Here is a 12,379-nt window from a genome sequence, read left to right as displayed (position 1 = left end):
CTGACTCCAATTTAGAATCTCAGTCCAAGGGTCTGTCCTATCCTTCTCCATAATTATAGAACATTACAGCACAGTACAGGCCCTTTGGCCCACAATGTTGTGCCAACGTGTTATCCTGCTCTAAGATCTATCTAACCCTTCCCTCCCACATAGCCCTCCATTTTTCTATCATTCATGTGGCTATCTAAGAGTCTTAAATGTCCCTAATGTATCTGCCCCCATATCCTCTGCCAACAGTGCGTTCCACGCACCCACCACTCTCTGTGTAAAAAAAGAAACTTACCTCAGACATCCTCCCTATACCTTCCTCCAATCACCTTAAAATTATGTCCCCTCATGTTAGTCACTTTCGCCCTGGGGAAAAGTCTCTGAATTATCTTGAAACTAATGGAATTATGATCACTAGATCCAAAGTGTTCCCCCACACACACTTCTGTCACCTGCCCTGTCTCGTTCCCTAAGAGGAGATCCAGTATTGCACTCTGTCTAGTTGGGACCTCTACGTATTGATTGAGGAAACTTTCCTGAACACATTCGACAAACTCTATCCCATCCAATCCCTTTACAGTCCAGGATCCCACATGCAGGGAAACGGCAAATAGAGGCAAAACCAATAAGGTTGTAATAGGTGATTTTAACTCCCGTCACATTGACCAGGACTGCCACAGGGCTGAGGGCCTGGATGGGCGGAATTTGTTCATTGTGTCCAGGAAAGGATTCTGCAGCAATGTGTCAGTGGTCCGACCAGAGAGGGGGCAACACTGCACCTCCTGTTGGGAGACGGGGCAGAGCAAGTGGCTGAAGTGTCCGTGGGGGGCACTTTGGGACCACTGACCATTGTTCTATTGGTTGTGAAATAGTTCTGGAAGAAGATAGGACTGGTCCACAAGTTAAAGTGAAAGAGAGGAGATGATCTGATGAAGACCTTAAAAGTGATGAAGTGATTTAATCAGGCACACAGTCAGGAGCTGCTGACCAAGTAATAACACACAGTCAGGCTGAATGCAGAAGGGGAAAGAGAAAAGTGAACTGAGAGGGAGAAAGGGAGAATATGAATGTTCCCAGGGAGCTGAGGTAAACAGGAATATCAGTCACACAGGGGAACAAGCCCTTCAGCCCCACTGTGTTTGGCCTGGCCAGCAAGCACCAATCCATACTCATCCCATCTTCCAGTATTCAGACGATATCTTTCCATGCCTTGGTGATCCTTGTACAGATGCTTCTTAATTGTTGGGAGAGTCTCTGCCTCCACCACCCCCCTCAGGCAGTGTGTTCCAGATTCCAACCCCCCCCCTCCCCCGGGGCAAAGGTCCCTCAGGTCCCCTCTGAAGTTCTTACCCCTTACTTTAATCCCATGCCCTCCTGTTTCAGACATATCTGCTGTGGGGAAAGGTCTCCTGCTGAAGGTCAACCCTATTTATACTCACTAGTTTACACACCTCTATCAAGTCCCCCCTCTGCCTCCTCCACTCCAAGGAAAACAATCCCAGTCTCCCCACATACCCGCTGTCCCAGGCAACGTCCTGGTGAATCTCCGCTGCACCTTCTCCAGTGCAGCGTCATCTCCCTGTCACGTGGTGACCAGAACTACACACAGCACAATGTTTTCAAAAGTTGTACCATAATATCTTAGCTCTTACGTCTTCATGCCCCAGCAACTGAGGTAAGTTTCCCGTGTGCTGCCTTCAGCACCTTATCCACCTGGAAAGGCAGGATGACAAATCCACCAGGTCCAGATGGATTGCATCAGAATTTCTGAGGGAAGTGTCGGATCTGGTTATTTTCAAATCCGCAGGTTCTTTCAGGGGTCCAAGAATGAGTTGAAAACTTACCTGGCAGGGGAGAGACTGTGATCAGAAAGGCTGTTCTCCCAGGACGAGGCTTGTCTATTGCACTTCGGGTGTGCTGACGCCTGCGATGTCCCCAAATGCAGGATACTCGACTGCAAAATTTGTGGTAGTGGGGGACTGCGTTCGCGCTCTGAGGGGCAGACGGTAGCATAGCGGTTAGCGCAACGCTATTACAGTGCCAGCGATCAGAGTTCGATTCCCGTCACTGTCTGTAAGGAGTTTGTACATTCTCTCGTGTCTGTGTGGGTTTCCTCTGGGTGCTCCGGTTTCCTCCCACATTACAAAGATGTATGGGTAGGTTAATTTGGGTTTAAAATGGGCAGCACGGACTCATTGGGCCAGAAGGGCCTGTTACCACGCTGTAAATAAAATTTAAAAAAAAACAACTTGGTGCTTCACTAAGTTTTATTGGAAAAGTTTAAAACAAAGAAACAGTCACAGAGCACATGGCACTGGCTTTACAGCGGGGAGATGAGCCGAGACAAAGGAACTAAAGATGAGCTAGAGCTAGGGCCGGTGGGGGGGGGCAAGAGAGTACGAGAGAGATGGAGGCGAGAGAGAGAGAGGCAAGAGAGATTAACAGAAAACGGCACCTCTTATCCCTGAGATAAGAGGTACTCCTTAGATAACAATAGTCCAGTCAGAAAACCTATTAGATACCTGTGGCAAAACAAGCCAATGAGAAAACACGTATTCACCTGATGGATGAACCAATAAGCTAGGAAGCAGCCATTCCTTGTGCAGCCACTTGAGGTGTATTAAACACTAAACATGTTAAAAAAACTACTTCAAACAGTCGAATCCAACAGAAGCAAGGATGGAATGTGCAGAAGCCTTGGCCATAATTTCCCAATTCTCCTTGGGAGTGGGAGTGGGAGTGGTGCCAGCGGACTGAAGGTTAGAGAAGGATCAAACACGAACCCACTGTGAGGGAAGTGCTTGGGACAGTAACCCAGGACAAAGTTAAAAGTTATTTGGACCTATGGATTATAAAAGGAGTATAAGCTCAAGGTTTTTAAGATAGAACCATTGCTCACCCATAGAAGACAGAGGGTGGTGGTAGATGGAGCATATTCTGCCTAGAGGTTGGTGACCAGTGGTGTTCCACAGGGATCTGTTCTGGGACCACTGCTCTTTGTGATTTTTATAAATGACTTGGATGAGGATGTGGAAGGGTGGGTTGGTAAGTTTGCTGATGACACGAAGGTTGGTGGTGTTGTGGATAGTCTAGAAGGTTGCTGTAGGTTACAACAGGACATTGATATGATGCAGAGTTGGGCTGAGAAGTGGCAGATGGAGTTCAACCCAGAAAAGTGTGAAGTGATACACTTTGGAAGATCGAATTTGAAGGCAGAATACAGGGTTAATGGCAGGACTCTTAGCAATGTGGAGGAACAGAGATCTTCGGGTCCACGTCCATAGATCCCTCAAGGTTGCCACGCAGGTCGATAGGGTTGCAGATAGGAAATGTAGAGGCATATGGTGTGTTGGCCTTCATTAGTTGGGGTATTGAGTTTCAGAGCCGTGAGGTGATGTTGCAGCTCTATAGAACTCTGGTCAGACCACACTTTGTTCAGATGACACGACATTGTGTTCAGTTCTAGTCTCCTCATTATAGGAAGGATGTGGAAGCTTTAGAGAGGGTGCAGAGGAGATTTACCAGGATGCTGCCTGGATTGGAGAGCATGTCTTATGAGGATAGGTTGAGCAAGCTAGGGCTTCTCTCTTCAGAGAGGAGGAGGATGAGAGGTGATTTGATAGAGGTGTACAAGATGATAAGAGGCATAGATCAAGTGGACAGTCAGAGACTTTTTCCCAGGGCGACAATGGCTCACATGAAGGGACATAATTTTAAGGTGATTGGAGGAAGATGTAGGGGGATATCAGAGGTACGTTTTTTACACAGAGTGTGGTGGGTGTGTGGAACGCACTGCTGGCAGAGGTGGTGGGGGCAGATACATTAGGGTTTCTTAGATAGCCACGTGAATGATAGAGAAATGGAGGGCTATGTGGGAGGGAAGGGGTAGATAGATCTTAGAGCAGGATAAAATGTCGGCACAACATTGTGGGCTGAAGGGCCTGTACTGTGCTGTAATGTTCTATGTTTTATAACTCAAGCTTAACTGACAATATTGGTGAAGCTACACAGTGGCCCAACTAGAATAATACGGTCAAAGTGTTGAGGAAAACTTCGATGAGTGTGCCACATAGTTGGCTTTTCAGCAAATGGAATCCTTGAGCATGAGAGGGACAGTGTGGGTCCAAAACTGGAATAGTGACCGAGTTACAGTGACTGGTTCCTGCTCAGGCTGGAGGAAGGTATGTGATGGGTTCCCCCGAGAGTCAGGCCTAGAATCACTGCTCTTAGCTTGGATTTAGGTAGGATTTACAGGTGGTGTAAAACTTGGAAGGATGGTATTAGACACATGCCAGGTGTAATTTAACAGAGAGAAGTGGTGGGGAGAAGAGGAGAGGTGATGTGATGTGAAAGGTGCAATGTTACAGGAGTTGCAGGAACAAACAGACCTGTGGGTGTCAGAGCCTGGATCACTGAAAGCGCTGGGGAGACTGAAGCCGCACAAAGGCAGCATATACGTCCTGTTCAACGGCAAACACTGGTCCATGGTGTCCATTCCAGCACCCAGTGGAAAGGGCATGAAGGTCTGAGAGGTACAGAGAAACTTACAGTTCCATTCATAGGGACAGCAGAGAAGTTGGTGGCAGGAATCAAATATAAAAGGTTCCAAACAGTAAGTCAAGAGAAACCATTTGCATTGAGAGGGTCAGGAGCCCAGGGCTCAGTGATGGGCTGCATCCCAGAGCTCCGGAGGAGCTGGCTGCCAACCAGCGCTGCTGTTCAGGATAAGCAGGAATCATGAGGAGTGTTGGATCACTGGCTTGTGTCAGGTGACCCGTTGAGGAATCAATGGACATAAGTGACTGCAGATGCTGGAACCTAGAGCAAACTATCAACAGTTGGACGAGCTCAGGGGGTCAAGCAGCATCTGTGGAGGGAAAGGGGCGGTCAGCGTTTTGGGCGAGACCCCTTCATCAGGCCCGAGACTAGAGAGGGAGGATCACCGGTGTACGGAAGTGAGAGGGAGGGGTGAGCGGAGGCTGGTGGGCGGCAGGTCGAAACAAGTTAGAAAGGTATGATGGGCAGGTGGGGGAGGGGAAGAGGGAAGGTGACCCAGGGGAAAGGAACCCGGGTGGGTGGGTGGGTGAGGGGAAGGTGGAACCAGGCGGCGGAGGGCGACGTCTCGATAATGAAAATAGAAAAGGTGAACAAAGTTGTCAGTTGTTAATCACCAGTGCCACCAACTTGCCCTCACCTACATCAACTCACCTGGACTTTTATTGAATTGTCTCTCCCTTTCCTGGATCTCTCTGACCCCATCTCAGGAGACAAGCTATCTGCTGATATCTGTTGCAAACCCACTGACTCCCACTGCCACCTCGACTGCACCTCCTCCCACCCTGTCCCCTGTAAGGGCACCATCCGCTTCTCTCACATTTCGCTGTCTCCGCTGCACCTGCTCTCAAACTGAGGCTCTCTGTTCCAGGATATCTGAAATGTCTGCCTCTTCCTGGACCGTGGCTTTCCTTCTACCATAGTTGACAGAGCCCTTACCCGCCTCCCCTCCATTTCCCATACATCCACTCTCGCCCCTAGAACAGGGATAGAGTTCCCCGCGCCCCCCCCCCCCACCGTCCTCACCTTCCACCCCACCAGCCTCCACATCCAGCAGATCATCCTCCTGCCAGCTACAACATGATCCCCACCACCAGCCACATCTTCCCCCGCCCACCCTGGCCTTCCAGCTTTCCTCAGGGACCACTCTATTCTTGACTCCCTGGTCCACTCATCCCTCCCCACCCACGCCCCTCCCTCCCCAGGCACTTTCCCCTGTGACCATAGAAGGTGTAACAGCTGTCCCTGCACCTCCTCCCTCGCCACCATGCAGGGCCCTACACAGACCTTCCATTCACAGGCAAATCCTCCAACCCACTGGATGCATTCAGTGTTCCCGGTGTGGCCTCCCCTACGTGGGTGAGACCAAGCATAAACTAGGCAATGATTCTGCAGATCACCTGTGAATGGAGCAGCAGCTAATGCCACAACCTCACAGCTCCAGTGACCCAGGTTCAGGCCTGACCTCCGGCACTTCCTCTCTGTGGAGTTTGCATGCTCTCCTCGTGACCATGTGGCGTCCCCCAGGTGCTCCGCATTCTTCCTGCAGCTCAAAGATGTGCGGATTGGTAGGTTAATCAGTGAGGATAGGCAGCAACACCTCTGCCACGATTATTCTCAACACTGGTGCCCCACAAGGCTGCGTCCTCAGCCCCTCTCAGCCCCTCTACTCTACTCCCTGTACGCTCATGATGCGTGGTCAGATTCTGCTCTAACTCCATCCACAAGTTTGCAGTTGATACCACCGTAGTGGGCCGTATCTCAAATAACGATGAGTCGGAGTACAGGAAGGTGATACAGAGCTTAATGACATGGTGTCATGACAACAACCTTTCCCTCAATGTCAGCAAATCAAAAGAACTGGTCATTGACTTCAGGAAAGGGGCCGGTGTACATGCACCTGTCTACATCAGTGGTGCTGAGGTCGAGAGGGTTGAGAGCTTCAAGTTCCTAGGAGTGAACATCACCAATAGCCAAGAAAGCTCACCACGGCCAAGAAAGCTCACCAGCTCCTCTACTTCCTCAGGAGGCTAAAGAAATTTGGCATGTCCCCTTTGACCCTCACCACCTTTTATCGATGCACCACAGAAAGCATCCTGTCTGGATGCATCATGGCTTGGTATGGCAACTGCTCATCTCGGGACTGCAAAAAACTGCAGAGAGTTGTGGACACAGCCTAGCGCATCATGGAAACCAGCCTCCCCTCAGTGGTCTCTGTCTATACCTCTCACTGCCTTGGTGAAGCAGCCAGCATAATCAGAGACCCCACCCATTGGGATCATTCTCTCTTCTCCCCTCTCCCATCGGGCAGATACCACCAGGCTTAAGGACAGCTTCTATCCCACGGTGATAAGACTATTGAACAGTTCCCTTATACGATGAGATGGACTCTTGACCTCACAATCTACCTTGTTTGACCTTGCACCTTATTGTCTACCTGCACTGCATTTCCCTGTAGCTGTGACACTTCGTATTCTGTTATTATTTTACCCTGTACTACCTCAATGCAATGTGTAATGAATTGATTTGTATGAACGGTGTGCAAAACAGGTTTTTCACTGTACCTCAGTACCAGTGATAATAATAAACCAATACCAAGTGTGAGGTCAAGAGTCCATCTCATTGTATAAGGGAACCATTCAATAGTCTTATCACAGTGGGATAGAAGCTGTCTTTGAGCCTGGTGTTATGTGCCCTCAGACTCCTGTATCTTCTGCCTGATGGGAGAGGAGAGAAGAGAGAATGACCTGGGTGGGTGGGGTCTTTGATTATACTGGCTGCTTCACCAAGGCAGCAACCTGCCTGAGTTCCCATGGGCTCTAACCTTTTCGGACTAATTTCCTGGTATCTCAACTAATGCCAAGTCGGAGTACAGGAAGGAGATAGAGAGCTTAGTGACATAGTGTCATGACTACAACCTTTCCCTTAATGTCAGCCAAACAAAAGAGCTGGTCATTGACCTCAGGAAAGGAGGCGGTGTACACGCTCCTGTTTACATCAACGGTGCTGAGGTCGAGAGGGTTGAGAGCTTCATTGAGAGATTCAGCCCACTACAGTGGTGTCATCTGCAAACCTGTAGATGGAGTTAGAGCAGAATCTGGCCACACAGTAATGAGTGTATAGGGAGTAGAGTAGAGGGCTGAGGACGCAGCCTTGTGGGGCACCAGTGTTGAGAAAAATCGTGCCGGAGGTATTGCTGCCTATCCTCACTGATTGTGGTCTTTTGGTCAGGAAGTCAAGGATCCAGTTGCAAAGGGAGGTGTTGAGTCTCAGGTCTCGGAGTTTGGTGAAGAGTTTGCTTGGAATTACAGTATTGAAAGCGGAGCTGTAGTCAATAAACAACAGTCTAACGTAGGCGCCTTTGCTCCAGAGATGAGTGTAGGGCCAGGGAGATGGTCACGGACCTAACGCAGGGAAATGGGATTAGTGTGGATGGGAGGAATGGTCACTGTGGACGTGGTCTGTGACTCACAACTCCCTCCCTTTGGCCCCCTCTGCGCCATCCCTTGGTACTCAATCCCTGAAGCAGCAAGCCATAACATTGTTGGCTTTCCTAATGACTTACTCCTGGCTGGTTGCCTTCTGCAAGTCATGCACTGGAGCAGCGAGGTTCCTCACAACCTTTCACCATTTACATTGTGTGTGTTTGGAGTTATTTCTCCTGCCGAAGTGAACATTTTCCTATTTTCCTATGAAGTACTCCAGTCACTGCCTGACTGCTGTGAGCCGCAGCTTGTTCTGTCTTCAATCTCTGGAGGAGATCGCTGATTGACACCTTGGAACAAGAGCGCCTCCCACACCCCCCATCAGCCTGCCCCTGAACGTTGCCCGGGTCCAGCGGGATGCAAGTGTAGACTGCTCCATTATGCGGAGCTTTGATTGGAACACAGCATCTTCACTCCTTTTCCTTAGGCACGGTAACCTGTTCCGTATAATTTATTCATTGCAGGATGTGCAGCCACTGGCTCAGCATTTATAGTTCTATTGAAATTATCGTCACCTCTCTCCAAGTTCTCCCTGGAGCCCAGGTTAATCACTTCAGTCCTGTGGCTGCAGATCTCAGGCTCTGCTCCTTCCTCAGGCTGGTCTTCAGACAGATCAGAGGAAGGAAAGTCACGTTCCCCTCCAGTTGCGACAACATTCAGTCAAACGTGCCGGCTTGTACTGGGTACAAGCAACACTTGTCTGCCACTCCTGCAGAGCTTTGCACGTGGGCAGCCCCTCTTCCACTTCTCCTTCACCCAGGCTTGTGTTTAAAATGCCTCACACAATGTCTTAGTTCCCACAGAAAATGTGGCGACCGTTAGTGCCAGTGCCACAGTGACAGAAGGAGTGAGTCGCAGTCGGAATGCTCTCTTAAATGGGGACACCAAGAACTACGACTGGGATTCTGGATACACCTGTCACCAGCTGGGGAGTGGAGCCATTGTGATCCAGCTTGCACAGCCCTTCATGATCGGTTCCATGAGGTAATGGTGTCTGCCACACGTGTGTGTGGTGTGTGTGTATCTGTGGGGCGCAGGTGTGTGTGTGAGACATGTTTGTGTGACGTATGTGGTGTATGTCTGTATGTGACGTGTGTGTGTGTGTGAGACGTGTGTGGTGCATGTGTGTCTGTGACGTGTGTGTGACATGTGTCTGTGATGTGTGTGTGCATGAGCATGTGTGTCTGTGTGTGACGTGTGTGTGTGAGAAGTGTCTGTGTGACGTGTGTGTGCGTGAGACAGTGGGAGGTACAGAGAGAGCACTAACATCCCTGTGTCTGGGCGTGAGGAGAGCTGTATGTCCGTGGTTGTGTACATGGGAGGGAATGTGGTCCCTCCACTCTCCCACCGCCCCTCAGTACCTTCCCATCTGTCGCGTTCTTCCTTCCCGAAGCATTCCCTCCCAATTCCCCAGGTTAGGAATGGGAGCAGGGGTGGGCCATCCAGCCAGGCGATCCTGCTCTGTCCTTCACTGAGCTCAAGGCTGATGTACAACACAGCAGGTCAGGCAGCATCTGTGCAGTTCTGATGAAGGGAACGTTAAACCTGCAGCATGAACTCTGCCTCTCACACCCCACAGACACTGCCTGTCCCGCTGAGTGTTCCCGGCAATTGCTGTGGTTTCACTTTCATGGGGCATCCAATCTAGGCCTTGACTCTCTTCCCCCTCCCCTCCCCCCTCTCCCCCTCCCCCAATCCCCCTCCCCTTTTCCCTCCTCATCCCCTCTCCCACTCCCCCTCCTCCACGCTCTCCCCCTTTCCCACTCTGTCCCCTTCCCCTCTCTCACTCCCCCTCCCCTCGGCCCTCCACAGATCCCCCAGCAGTGTGTGCATTGCTCCAGATTTCAGCATCAGCAGAATCTCCTGTGTCCCCATCACCCTGTATCTTTTCCCCTCCTTCACCCCCCCACATCTGGCCATCACCCACACCCCCCTCCACTGGGTCCCCCCCCACTGTTCCCATCTGCCCATCACCCACACACCCCCCCACTGGGTCCCCCCCCCACTGTTCCCATCTGCCCATCACCCACACACCCCCCCCACTGGGTCCCCCCCCCCCACTGTTCCCATCTGCCCATCACCCACATACCCCCCCCCACTGTTCCCACCTGCCTCCCTTGATTCCATGCTCCACCTTCCTCTCCCATCTGCAGCCCCCTGTCACCTCCCAGCCTCCGTCGCCATTCCCACCCTCCCCTCCCCACCTGCCCATCACCCCTCCTCACCTGGATCCACCCATCAACCGCCAGCTCTTTCCCCACCCCTCCCCCCCCACCCTTTACACTGACCATCTCCCCTCTCAGCGCAGACAAAGGTTCTCGACCCCAAGTGTCGACTGTCCATCCCCCTCCACAGATGCTGCCTGACCTGCTGAGTTCCTCCAGCAGCTTGTGTGATGCACCAGAGCACAGCAGTCGGACCAGCAGATGCCCCTCCACCTTGAGAAATGAAAGCAGGAGAAACCCCTCCCCTCACCTTTCATCACCCTCGTGGCTGACACCAGCCCCCTCTCCTGGGCTGTAGGTTCTCTTCCTGTGCCGTACAGTTCTGCCCTCAGCGACCCAGTGTCTCAGTGCTTTACGCGCCTTCCCTCCCACACACAATTAGTTTCACTGCTCTGCCATGTCCCAGTGCCCATTATAAATGCTGACGTCCCTGTCCATGGTGCCCACGTTAGCTCTGACTAGGCCTTTCCCTTTATCTCCAGTGGAAGCCCTTCCTGCCACTCCTCATGTTTCCCACCAGCCTCATCTCACTAACAGGATGAGGTGCTGGGGAACACCACCACCTGCAGGCTCCCCCCTCCCCCCCCACTGACTGGGAAATCTCTCACCGTTCCTTCACCGTCACCGGGTCTAAACCCTGGAGCTCTCCCTCCCCACCGCAGGCAGCTCGATCCCACCCCAACCCCCTTAGGGCGGCACGGTAGTGTAGCAGTTAGCATAACGCAATACAGCGCCAGTGACCCAGGTTCAATTCCGGCCGCTGTCTGTAAGGAGTTTGTACATTCTCCCCGTGTCTGCGTGGGTTTCCTCCAGGTGCTTCGGCTTCCTCCCACATCCCAAAGACGTACAGGTTTAGAGCTGTGGGCATGCTATGTTGGTGCTGGAAGAGTGGCAACACTTGTGGGCTGCCCCCAGCACATTCTTAGCAACGCAAAAAGACGCATTTCACTGTGTGTTTCAATGTAGGTACGTGTGACTAATAAATAAATATCTTACCTTATCTCACCATTCCTTCACCGGGTCTAAACCCTGGAGCTCCCTCCCCCGCCAACGCCATGGGGGCACCTTCCCCAGAAGGAGCGCAGTGGGTCAAGGAAGTAGCTCACCCCCCCCCTGCCCCCCACCTCTCCTGGCAGGGAGGGAGGGGTGATAAATTCTGCCCTTTTAGGCCCACACCCCAGAAAACGAACACAAAAAGGAAAAGTTTGGGCTGTGGACCAGGGGCTGGGAGGTGGGCAGATGAACCTGGTCCACTTGTGCCCAGGTTATTCCAGGGGTCGCTTGCCTCCTCCCCCTGTGTAACCGCTGCAGCTGATGGGTCACTCCCTGCTGTGGATTACCCCAGCTCCCCCCGTCCTGTGGCCCAGGACCTGATGACTGTCTCTCCCCTTCAGGTTGCTCCTGTGGGACTGTGATGACCGCAGCTACAGTTTCTACATCGAGGTCTCCAACAACCAGCAGCAGTGGGAGATGGTCGCCGATCACACAAAAGTCACTTGCAAGTACGCACCCATTTTCTTACAGCTTAATTTTTGAGCTGAGTTTCTGCCCATTGGTGTCACTCAGTCTCGGAACAGTTACCGTGCCAGTAATGGTTCTAGTCACAGATTCTGAGCCACAGAGAGATCTTCAATTTCTTGGCATCGTCAGAGCATCGAGTGAAACCCCACAGCTGCTGCAGACCTGAAATAAAACGGGGAAGTGCTCATCGGGCTGGGCAGCATCCGAGAACAACAGTGGGATTTAATCCAGACACGTGTGGGGGAACACATGTTGTGTAGTCTAATACTGGCTGGACGTACACAGCAAACAGCGGGGACCTTTGGGATGTTGACGTACAGAGGGGCGCAAGTCCATAGCTCCCTAAAAACGGCGACAAGAATACAAGGGTTGGGATATCACATTATAGCTGTACAAGATGTTGGTGAGGCCACACTTGGAGCATTGTGTGCAGTTCTGGTCACCACACTGCAGGAAAGAGGTGGAAGCGTTGGAGACAGTGCAGAAGAGATTCACCAGGATGTTGCCTGGAATGGAGGGCTGTAGTTATAAGGAGAGACTGGATCGGGTGGGAGTGTTCTCACTGGAGCGCAAGAGGCTAAGATATTGGAATTGGTTTATTATTGT

The 12,379-nt window shown here is 51.6% G+C and overlaps 1 protein-coding gene and 1 non-coding gene across 2 annotated transcripts in view; both read left to right on the top strand.

Annotated features, from left to right (window-relative positions):
- The window catches only part of btbd9 (BTB (POZ) domain containing 9), a 107,532-nt gene extending 95,738 nt beyond the window's left edge, over nt 1–11,794 (top strand). Inside the window, exons 8-9 of the mRNA XM_052025345.1 lie at nt 8,822–9,011; nt 11,647–11,794. Of these exons, the coding sequence (XP_051881305.1) occupies nt 8,822–9,011; nt 11,647–11,788 (332 nt within the window). The 3' untranslated portion in view covers nt 11,789–11,794. The remainder of the gene's footprint in view (nt 1–8,821; nt 9,012–11,646) is intronic.
- LOC127575572 (U1 spliceosomal RNA) lies at nt 1,825–1,983 on the top strand. Its single transcript, XR_007957097.1, has one exon. It is a non-coding gene; the product is annotated as a U1 spliceosomal RNA (small nuclear RNA).
- Nucleotides 11,795–12,379: the final 585 nt, after the last annotated feature.

This window comes from Pristis pectinata, chromosome 10, assembly GCF_009764475.1.
Source record: "Pristis pectinata isolate sPriPec2 chromosome 10, sPriPec2.1.pri, whole genome shotgun sequence".
NCBI classification, from domain to species: domain Eukaryota; kingdom Metazoa; phylum Chordata; class Chondrichthyes; order Rhinopristiformes; family Pristidae; genus Pristis; species Pristis pectinata.
This window is presented reverse-complemented; position numbering and strand designations above follow the sequence as displayed.